At 38.9% G+C, this 11,335-nt stretch overlaps 1 protein-coding gene across 4 annotated transcripts in view; it reads left to right on the forward strand.

Annotated features, from left to right (window-relative positions):
* triob (trio Rho guanine nucleotide exchange factor b) overlaps positions 1-5,621 on the forward strand; it is a 146,324-nt gene extending 140,703 nt beyond the window's left edge. For 2 of the 4 annotated variants that reach the window (XM_038275785.1, XM_038275786.1), the window contains exons 53-61: positions 1,484-1,613; positions 1,704-1,731; positions 1,820-1,982; positions 2,067-2,188; positions 2,293-2,368; positions 2,512-2,712; positions 2,806-2,944; positions 3,187-3,373; positions 4,157-5,621. In XM_038275785.1, coding sequence (XP_038131713.1) covers positions 1,484-1,613; positions 1,704-1,731; positions 1,820-1,982; positions 2,067-2,188; positions 2,293-2,368; positions 2,512-2,712; positions 2,806-2,944; positions 3,187-3,373; positions 4,157-4,566 — 1,456 coding nt within the window. In that variant the 3' untranslated portion in view covers positions 4,567-5,621. Of the gene's footprint in view, positions 1-1,483; positions 1,732-1,819; positions 1,983-2,066; positions 2,189-2,292; positions 2,369-2,511; positions 2,713-2,805; positions 2,945-3,186; positions 3,374-4,156 lie in introns of all 4 variants that reach the window. The other 2 variants (XM_038275784.1, XM_038275787.1) reach the window with 2 other exon arrangements.
* The last annotated feature ends 5,714 nt before the right edge of the window (positions 5,622-11,335 follow it).

The following is an 11,335-nucleotide window of genomic DNA, read 5'->3' on the forward strand; positions in this document are numbered from 1 at the left end:
GATTAAGGAAGCCTTTCCTATATAAGCCGAGTGTGACCTTCCCTCTGAGCTGGATCGTTGTCTTACCTGTGCCACCATGCCTGTCTGAGCCTTGAACCTGCAGCTTCTTCTGAGCTCCAATAAATATTGGACTTTTAATCCTCCCTCTGTGTCTGTGAGTCTGCATGTGGTCTAGTAAAACCATCGCTTCATGACAGTAGGAGGGCAACAACCCATCAACAGGACTACTACTGCCACCTTTTTACACAGAGGAACAGGAGGAGCAGTGCCAGAGACCTCCAGCAGGTCACAAATGTGCATTTGTCTGCACGGTTAGCCAGGAGTGGCAAATTCGCCACTGGTGTCCCGTGCTCTTCACAGATGAAAGCATGTTCACGCTGAGCACAACTGACAGACCCGACAGTCTGGAGACACAGTGGAGAGTGATCTGCTATCTGCAACATCCTTCAACATGACCAGTTTGGCAGTGAGACAGTAACGGTGTCACTTGACGTTTCTTTGGAGAGCCGCACAGCCCTTCAGGTGGTCACCAGAGGTAGCATGACTGCTATTGGGTAAGGTAGAAGAAGTCCAAAGACCCCTTGTAAGACCATACTTAACAGTTCCTGCAAGATGAATGCCTTGAAGCAATGGAATGGCCCGCCTGTTCCCCAGACCTGAATCCAGTTCATCATGTCTCAATCCATTCATCAATGTGACATTTCAACACAGACTGTCCAGGAGTTGGTAGATGCTTTAGTTCAGGTCTACGAGACAGGTCTGGGATCATCAGGAGCATGCCCAGGCATTGTAGGGAGGTCATACAGGGAGGTGGATGCCACAGACAATACTGAGTCTCATTTTGACCTGATTTAAGGACATTACATCAAAGTTGGGTCAACCTTCAGTGTGTTTTTCCGCTTTAATTTTGTGTATCTGACTCCAAATCCAGATTTTGTTGTCAACACATTCAGCTTTGTGCTGAACAAAGTATTCAATGAGAATATTTAATTCATTCATATCCAGGATGTGTTATGTGAGTGTTCCCTTTATGGTTTTTGAGCAGTGTAGTAAAACCTGATTTACTGTGGGTTTTTGATTAAAGGCTTTTAAATGGGGCATAAAATGAAAACCAAAACAGACTAAATGACTACAATATAAAATAAAATAAGGGAAGATGATAAGTGGAATAAAATGAATATGCAAAATCATCTTCTGGCTACTTCTAGGACATTCAACAACTACTTTCATAAGAGTTGTTGGGAGCAACGATTCTTTTAAAATAAATTACTGAAATTGAAAGCAGCTAGTTTTGAGTCTTCTTTCTCTAAGTTACAGTTTCAGTTGCCGTAATTCTATTGTCATAATGAGATGGCAGTACTTCTGTGACTGGTGCATTCACGGAAATAAATTACATTTTTAAGGTTGTGACCTTATGAAGCGGAAAAATAGACATTTCTTTCTTTCACAGTCATTTCACCTGCTTTTTTCCTCTTTGCTGCAGAAAATCCCTTTCATGGCACACAGCACTACGTATCCGTCGAAAGTCTGAAAAAAGGGATAAGGAGGGCAGAAAACTGGAGAACGGCTATCGAAAGTCTCAGGATAGTCTGGCAAACAAGGTCTCTGTCAAGGTAGGAAGTGGAAGTTTTATTGTGCTCAAATCAATTGGTCAACTGCCATATTATTTTAATCCAAACCTGATCTGTCTCCTTTTACTTCAGCTTTTGAATCCCAACTTCATTTATGATGGTAAGCTGATTTCATTCAAGCAGTGAATGAACTTATGAAAAAGTCAAAGAAAAGTGGAAATCAGAAAGTTTCCTTTGTTTTTGTCTAGCTCCCCCAGAGTTCCTCATCCCTCTTGGCGACGCGTCATGTGAGAGTGGCGACGATGTCACCTTGAGGTGCAAGGTGTGTGGTCGTCCTCGCGCCACTGTTTCATGGCGTGGACCTGACAATAGCATTCTAAGTAACAACGGACACTACAGCATCGCATACAGGTAAAAGCTGGTCTCCAACCAGTACGGCCTCATGTCTTTATCGTGCCTCATGCTTTGCTGCCCTTTCCCTCTGCATTATTGCAGTGAGACAGGAGAGGCCTCCTTGCGTGTACTGGGTGTGTCTCTTGAGGACAGCGGTGTCTACACATGCGTTGCCACCAGTGTCACAGGCACAGTTACATCCTCTGCTAGCCTTATGGTGTCAGGTGATACTCTCATTGTGGTTTAACGTTTTACTTTTTGCTTTGGTTTATAGTTGAGAAATGAATCTATATGTACAAATATACCTATAATAAATAATCCTCTGCAGCTCCTAATGATGGCAGTGAAGATATCTGGAAAAGTAATTTTGAGTCTTACTACACAGAGATCACTGAACTTGGAAGGTAAGACTGTGATGTGGCTTACTTGACCACATTAGAGTTTGTGCATGTACATGTTTTCTGTATGATGTGAACATTTATGCTTTGATCCTACTTCTAGTTAAGAAAAAATAAGTACATTAACTGTAACATCATCTCTTTTCCAGGGGACGATTCTCTGTGACTAAGCGGTGTGACCAGAGAGGAAGTAAACGCACTATCGCAGCAAAACAGGTCAACAAGAAGATGCTGCGTCGAGAGCAGGTGCTGCAGGAGATCCGACTCCTGCAGACTCTGGACCATCCCAACCTGGTCAGACTGCTAGACACCTACGAGACATCCCACAGCTACGTCCTTGTACTGGAGATGTGAGTATGGTGGATTCACCAACGTTTAATATATGCACTGATTTTGAACTCGCCATCATCACACGCATATCCTGTGCTTTGTTTCACCATCAGGGCCGACCAGGGACGCTTTCTGGATTACATCGTGAGCTGGGGAAACCTGACGGAAGAGAAGGTGGCTTTGTACCTCCGAGATATCCTCGAAGCTCTCCAGTACTTGCACGGCTGGAAAATAGCACATCTTGATCTCAAAGTAATCAGACATTCTTGACTTGTAGAGTGAGAAAAATTATATCTTTAATAAACTAAGTTCTGTAAATTAGAATGTTAGAGTATCCAAAAAAGCTTAAAGACAGACTTTAGATTTAGTGTTGTTGTTGACCTGCCAAATAGTCATATTTCTTTACATATGTTTTATACCTGTAAACCAGCAATAAAGTCATAAATAAATAAATTTATTCTCATGTGAAAGACTTTGTGTTCCTCATCTTGCAGCCTGAGAACATCGTGGTGGAACAAGTATGCTCCCAGCCCGTGATCAAGCTGACGGATTTTGGTGACGCTGTTCAACTTGACCTTCATTCCTCTCACATCCATCCTCTACTGGGGAGCCCTGAGTTCTCTGCACCTGAGCTGGTCCTGGGTCAGCCTGCCTCACTGACATCTGACCTCTGGAGCTTAGGTATGGATTTGAAATCATTATAGGAGGTCATTGATATTATATGATTGCCGGAATCGTATAATAAGATATGACTCCACTCACAAGGCTTAAAGGCACTTTGACTGCATTTAAAGTCACTTTATTTGGCTGAGAAGGAAGTAATCAAACAAAAGAAATCTCTTGTTCGACTGGAAATCAGGGAAAAGAAGTGTTCTGGGTTATTCTCACTTTTCTAAAGCAGGAAATTATTCTTCTGATTTAATGCTGGAAATAAAACGGTTATTCTAATACTAAGACTGGATGAAAATTAGCCAAAATAATAAGTACTGCTCTTGATACATTCTGGACACCTCTGGTAAAGATATTTTAACTCAAACTAAGCTTAGCTCTTTGCCCTGACTTCCCTCACATTTTATGTTTTTTTTTTAGAAATGGCCGATATGGATGAGTTTAAATAAGAAGCTTTTTTCTTGCAGCCTGACTTATTTAAATGGTACTGTAGATCCTCTTTTACATTTTAAAAAGTGGCTTTGAAAACACGCTATGTGTCAAAATGTGTTGATCGGTCTATTTATATATACTTTATTTGATAGGTAAAAAAGTCATTAGATTACATCGAATTAAGAGGAATTGGATTCCTATTTTTTAAACCTCTTTAACATCTTTACCACTTAAGCTAATATTTATCTAAATGGCATTTAAATGCATTATAAGTACATTAACTGGATTAAAATGATGATTAATATGGCACCTTTTGTTGTTACCACTACATAAACATATGCTTATGAACCAAATGTTTTGCAGGTGTTGTGACTTACGTTCTCCTAAGCGGTGCCTCCCCCTTCCTGGATGAAAGCCTTGAGGAGACGTGTTTAAACATCTGCCGCCTGGACTTCAGTTTTCCTGAGGATTACTTCCAGAGCGTGAGCACAGAAGCCAAGGACTTTGTCTGCCTGCTGCTCCAGGGCGAGCCAGAGCGACGGCCCTCTGCAGGATTCTGCCTGCAGTACCCGTGGCTCCAGCCTCAAAGCGTGGCATGTGGCGGGTACGGGCACGTCAATCACACGCAGCCCCCGTCACCAATTCATTACAGCACACATTTAGACACCTCTAGGCTCATCTCCTTCATCGAGCGGCGGAAGCACCAGAATGACGTCCGACCCGTTGGCACTATTAAGGCCTTCCTGCAAAGCCGTCTTTACAACCACACCTGACATTCTCTTTGAAGACCACCAGGGACAAGTCCATGATGATCCCCCTCTCCTTCACTAAGCCACAGAAGTCCTGCTGCTGCTGACTGCCTTACTGATAAACCCCCCAGCTCTTATGCTGACCTTGGTATATTTTGATATGCCAGCACAACAAATGAGTCTGATGGAATCGATTTGAGATTTTTTACTTTGACTCAGGAGGGAGAAAAAAAAGAAACCAGCTTTTTGAACAAGCTGAGGTGATTATATCTCGCATCCACATAGTGTTAAAGAAAACAGAGTACTGTATATGAATTCAGGCTGCTTTTGGTTGAACAAAAGAAGACATTTTGTAACGAGAAATTACTTTTTGTAAATGAAACCATGTACAGTTGGGGAAAAATGGAGAACTGTCTTTATTCAACCTTTTTTTTTTTTTTTTTTGGAAAACAAAGGCTAGAATTGAAATAAGATGTAGAGGTCTTATCAGCAGGGTCTACCTGCGCTGAGAAGAGCTAACTTACAAAATCCTGTTTTCCAGAGACGCATCAAAGCTATCATTTGTGCAATAGTTTGCTTACCTTTATTCATTTAACTAACTTCAGATTGTGACTAATACAACAAAACAACGTGAACATGTGTAAAATAAAGAGCATATTCAGCTAAACTGTCGTGGATCTCCTTCTGCGTCCGCCCTAGTTGTAAATAATGTTTCCTTGCTTTACAGATTTGTCCCCAACCCCCCCTGAAGAGTTTTTCTCAAATTAATTTACAAAAAAAAGCTATTTTGTGAGCAGAACTGTAGTGAGTCCATGCAGGACTCTAAAAATGGTGGCCAGATCCTCGGTTTAAACAGGGGCGGCTACTAGAAATGCACTCATTGTTCTGCGGCAGTTCTCATGTGCAATGTTGCAGCTTTACCATGTATGCAACTATTTATGAAGACTTGTGTTGTAGCTGTATTCTTCAAAAAAGGCATGTGTGTACCTGGTACTGCAATAGATGTCTGTATTGTGTTAACTCTTATGTATTAAGTTCAGTATTAATAAACACCTCTTACACAAATAAGGGGGGGGCGCTCAGAAATAATGTATAGAGATGTGTATCTATAAAATACAGACATTTATGCTTTCATTTGTTTCATGTTTTTGATTTTCTGTAACTATACCAAAGTTGGTTATGCTTTCTTCCCCTGGAATTTATGTCCTTTTATTTTAGGATTTTTTTAAATAATTTTTTTGTTAAGTTATATCAGCCCGCAGTGAAATGTGTTTACAAAAGTTGCGTGTGGATTTATTTATTCTTAATGTAAAGAGGTATTGTTTGGTGATTTTATTGCTGAAAACAGATTCCACTTATCTATTTTCAAGCTAATTTGCTGTGTGAGTTTGTTCTCCCCTGGTTAGCTTTTTTTTTTTTTTTTTCATCTCTTTCTTTTTTATTACATTTAATAGTCTTTACATCACCACCATGCAATAGGTTAGGCAAAAAAAAAAAACAAACAAACAAAAAAACTGGTCATTGTGGGACTGCATTATACTTTTTAGGAAAAAAAAACAACCTCTTAAATCTTTTTCCATCTTTCTTTAGAATATTCCCTGTTGCCAGTTGGATTTTTCTTTTTTATTTATTCCGATAGGTTCACATTTCTTGATTTGGAGGTTCTGGAAATCTTTTTCAAAGTGCCAGGTGAGTGAGGGACTAAAATGTGCTTCGTCTCTTGTTATATATGAAGGTTTTAATCGTTGCTGTCAGAGAATTTGCTTTATTGTAAAATAAGTTGACATTTGTCGGTCTGTACAGTCTCTCATTCTATGTGGTTTTTTTATTTATATCTGTGGGTCTTGGTTTCTCAAATGTGTGTGGCCATTCACTTTAATCAGATTCTCTAAACATTTCTCACTGGAGGATCTGACTGATGTACTGAACAGCCTTTGGGAAGCAAAGTCAACTCGTCATGTAAAGTTGTATAGAGAGGAGTTGGGCGGTTTGCCCAGTGCCCAGGATGTAAACCTGTCATATTTTGAATACACCTACAAACAAGACTGCAGCAAAGTCATCTTGAATGTCTCACTATGACTCATTTTTACTTTTGCATGTATATTTCTTTGTACAGAAGATTGTGTTTACATGTAACTACAGTTTGTGTTGTAAATAATTTAATTTTGTCCTCTTGTTATTTTGCCATTAAATGTACAAGCAATTGGAAAGATGTTGCTGTAGCCTCCCTTTTACACCCACTTTAGAATACATCTATCAGCTTTTGAAACTAAAGCCGGTCTTTAATACGTTCTCACGACCTTTGGTTGGGTTGGTGGTTTTAGTGGGGTGGGGGTTTGGTGAGGCGATGTGGTTAGTTATTACTGGAATAACTAGAAAGCGAGGGAAAACCGTAAAGAGACAGGGTGTCAAAATAAACAGAGCTTATAATAGCCATATTTTAAAGCTTATCTTTATAACTACTTTAATTTAATATCACATCGAAAAAATGCACTTTATCTTCATATCTTTTTAACAAAAAAAGCCTGTGTGCTCTTATGTTTGATTAAAATACCACTTCCAGTGTTGTTTTAGGTCACCGTGCAGGGAAATGATTCTTCTAATCTATTTGCAGGAAGAAATGTTATATTTCTGTCTTATTTGACCTATCAATATCTTTTGTACTTGTGTCCTGATTTGCTCGCTGAAAGCAAGTAGAGAATATTCATGAGTTTAAATAAATTTACCATACAAATACTATCCAATCTGTAATAGTTGGTCTTGTTTCCTCCAGCCAATTTACTTATTTTGTTACCACCACTTTGTCTTTTTGTAAGGCCCCAGTGAAAGATCACATACAAAAATCTCCAATATGGGGATACTTCAGATTTAATTCTACATTTTCTTCAACAGATTCAAGAGAAAGCAGACTTTTGAGTTTTTTCATTTTTTATCTGACGGTACAAGAAGAACCATATTATAGTTTTCCAAATGAAAACCCTCATCGTTGCTATGCTTGTGGTGTGAGAGCAAATTTCACATACAATACATTCATCTAACGTTTGGATTACAATTTACAATTTATTTAATTGTTTCAGTTGGTCTTTCTCATAAAATGACAATACAGGTGCTGGTCATAAAATTAGAATATCATGAAAAAGTAGATTGATTTCAGTAATTCCATTTAAAAAGTGAAACTTGTATATTATATTCATACATTACATACAAACTCATATATTTCAGATGTTTATTTTGTTTAATTTTGATGATTACAAATGACAACAAATGAAAATCTCAAATTCATCATATCAGAAAATTAGAATATTGTGAAAAGGTTCAAAATTGATGGCCCCTGGTGCCACACTCTAATCAGCTAATTAACTCAAACCACCTGCAAAAGCCTTTAAATGGTCTTTCAGTCTAGTTCTATAGGCTACACAATCATGGGGAAGACTGCTGACTTGACAGTTGTCCAAAAGACGACCATCGACACCTTGCACAAGGAGGGCAAGACACAAAAGGTCATCGCTAAAGAGGCTGGCTGTTCACAGAGCTCAGTGTCCAAGCACATTAATAGAGAGGCAAAGGGAAGGAAAAGATGTGGTCGAAAAAAGTGTACAAGCAAGAGAGATAACCGCACCCTGGAGAGGATTGTGAAACAAAACCCATTCAAAAATGTGGGGGAGATTCACAAAGAGTGGACTGCAGCTGGAGTGAGTGCTTCAAGAACCACCACACACAGACGTATGAAAGACATGGGTTTCTGCTGTCGCATTCCTTGTGTCAAGCCACTCTTGAACCACAGACAGCGTCAGAAGCGTCTTGCCTGGGCTAAAGAGAAACAGGACTGGACTGCTGGTGAGTGGTCCAAAGTCATGTTCTCTGATGAAAGTAAATTTTGCATTTCCTTTGGAAATCAAGGTCCCAGAGTCTGGAGGGAAAGAAGAGAGGCACTTCATCCACGTTGCTTGAAGTCCAGTGTAAAGTTTCCACAGTCAGTGATGGTTTGGGGTGCCATGTCATCTGCTGGTGTTGGTCCATTGTGTTTTCTGAGGTCCAGGGTCAACGCAGCCACATACCAGGAAGTTTTAGAGCACTTCATGCTTCCTGCAGCTGACCAACTTTTTGGAGATGCAGATTTCATTTTCCAACAGGACTTGGCACCTGCACACAGTGCCAAAGCTACCAGTACCTGGTTGAAGGACCATGGTATCCCTGTTCTTAATTGGCCAGCAAACTCTCCTGACCTTAACCCCATAGAAAATCTATGGGGTATTGTGAAGAAGAAGATGCAATACACCAGACCCAACAATTCAGAAGAGCTAAAAGCCACTATTAGAGCAACCTGGGCTATCATAACACCTGAGCAGTGCCACAGACTGATCGACTCCATGCCACGCCGCATTGCTGCAGTAATACAGGCCAAAGGAGGCCCAACTAAATACTGAGTGCTGTACATGCTCATACTTTTCATGTTCATACTTTTCAGTTGGCCAACATTTCTATAAATCCTTTGTTTTTATTGGTCTTCAGTAATATTCTAATTTTCTGATATGATGAATTTGAGATTTTCATTTGTTGTCATTTGTAATCATCAAAATTAAACAAAATAAACATCTGAAATATATGAGTTTGTATGTAATGTATGAATATAATATACAAGTTTCACTTTTTAAATGGAATTACTGAAATCAATCTACTTTTTCATGATATTCTAATTTTATGACCAGCACCTGTATATGACAAAAACCTGAATACTGCTTTCTCTTCAGAAAGGAAAAAAAGCTTTAAAGCAGATACAAATAAAGATTAGAATTAAAGTAAAACTCTATGGTTTTGTTATAGATGATGAGTAGATTTTGTTTTGATGAAGAGCTTCATATCTGATGACCTACAAAGTGGAAAGAGGGCGTCAAGATCTTATCGTTTTCCTGCAGTTCTGGTGCACCAGTCAGTGCACACAGTAAATATTGGTATTACGAGGAACATACAGTTTCTCCACCTTGATCTTTTTATGGTGTTTGTCATACAGTCTGCCAAAAACCAAATGCATTTTTTTATGCTTTCATGAGTTACATGTGAGAACGGTCCTTGTGTAATCAAGCAAATAAGAATTCTCCGTCCTTCAAATTTTTTATTTCATACAGCTGAAACCTTTGCTTTTTTTTCTACCGATACGCATTCTGTTCCCCTGAGGAAACCTGTGATCTTACTGTACCCTTTTCTGCATGCTCTTATCAGATGAGGCATCTTGAAGCTACAGGTATTTTTCTTTTGCACAAAACCACAAGGGACGTGTGTGCTATCTTCAGATTATCTCAATCAAAATCTCATGCAAGGCCTGTGAAGTGTGAAGGTGATGCTTGCTGGTCTGTGTGTCTCTCCCATTAGTTACATCAGTTGCAGACTCTGCCTGATGCGAACCAGTTTAACCCACTGAGGAGTGTGTTTTCTTCCGTTCTTGCTTTAATGTCACGTTCACCCATTCAGATCAACAATTTGTTTTGTATCAAGATATGGGTTGAACTTCCCAATCCACATCAAGAATCGAAATGTAGAATCAAAGAAATTTTAAATCAAACCAGTGTGACAACATGAAGTAAGCCAACGATCCAAAGAAGCAACACATTATTATAAAACTCAAGAACATTAATTGACATCTATCAATTCAGAAAACACTAAAAAGCAATCTCTTAAGCTTTAAGGTTGCATCAAACCAAAGTGTGAGCCACTATCTATAGATAAACATGAGACATTGGCTAACCTTCCAAAAAGGTGGTGTGTACAACAATTAATCAAAGTTTCCATCATTTATAATCGGGGAGATCTGAAAAGGATCCAAAACAACATCCAAACTACAGCAGACTTGCTTGTTTTGTAAGCATGTAGCACTTTAGTTAATCCCATGCTCATTTGAATCAAAACTTAAAGGCTATACCCCTCAATATCTTGCATTTCTGCTCATTGAAGTAGGAGTGTTTATGCTAATATCTTGTAAAGAAACAATGCAAAAAGTACTGTGTCACCGAATGGTTCCTTTAACCACATGTTAGTGTTACTTTCATCATTTCCCAGGTCTTATCGGCCCACCTGTCAGAGTGCCCGCCACCCACTGAAATGACTATTCACTCAGACACAGAGATCCTTATCTGGCATTGTCTGTAAGCTAAGGAAGTTTAAGTAAATTAGTGTTATTTCCCATTATGTAAGCTTGATTTCATTTGTCGGAAAGTTTTAAGTGGCCTTTTAACAAACCTATAATGGTCATTTACTTTAACAAAGAAATGGTGTGGACAATAAACCACCCAGGCTTGCACAGATGAGGTACACCACAAATCATTTTGGGTTGCAGTGAACAATCAGATTCACTAGATGGTGATAAAGAGCTGATGTAGTTGTGATAAGCACCCACATGAAGCCACTTACGTCACTGGATCATTGAATCCATGGATGCAACCTTTCTCTATAATAAAAAGAAAGGACATAAGAATACACAGTACATTAGCTCCTTTCATAATGTAGTTTTAGAAGTTGTAAATATTTGAAAAAAAAAAACTGTATTATATATAATTAAATTAAGTTTCTATTTGATAAATGATAACACTTTTTAAAAGAAAGCTTTTCCAGTTTTTCATTTAAGAAACACAAGACACAGCACATCTTTTTCTGAAAGAAATTCATGTGGCTTTTGCTCTAGTTTGGAGAATTTGGTTCAGGATTTAAGTCAGTTCTGTTCCTTATCTTCCTCAAAAACAATCTGATTGGAACCAGGTGGTGCTAATCACCAGAACCTCCTGCATCCTTTAAGAAGCAG

This window comes from Cyprinodon tularosa, unplaced genomic scaffold (assembly GCF_016077235.1).
Source record: "Cyprinodon tularosa strain WSP-4 unplaced genomic scaffold, ASM1607723v1 ctg98, whole genome shotgun sequence".
NCBI lineage: Eukaryota > Metazoa > Chordata > Actinopteri > Cyprinodontiformes > Cyprinodontidae > Cyprinodon > Cyprinodon tularosa.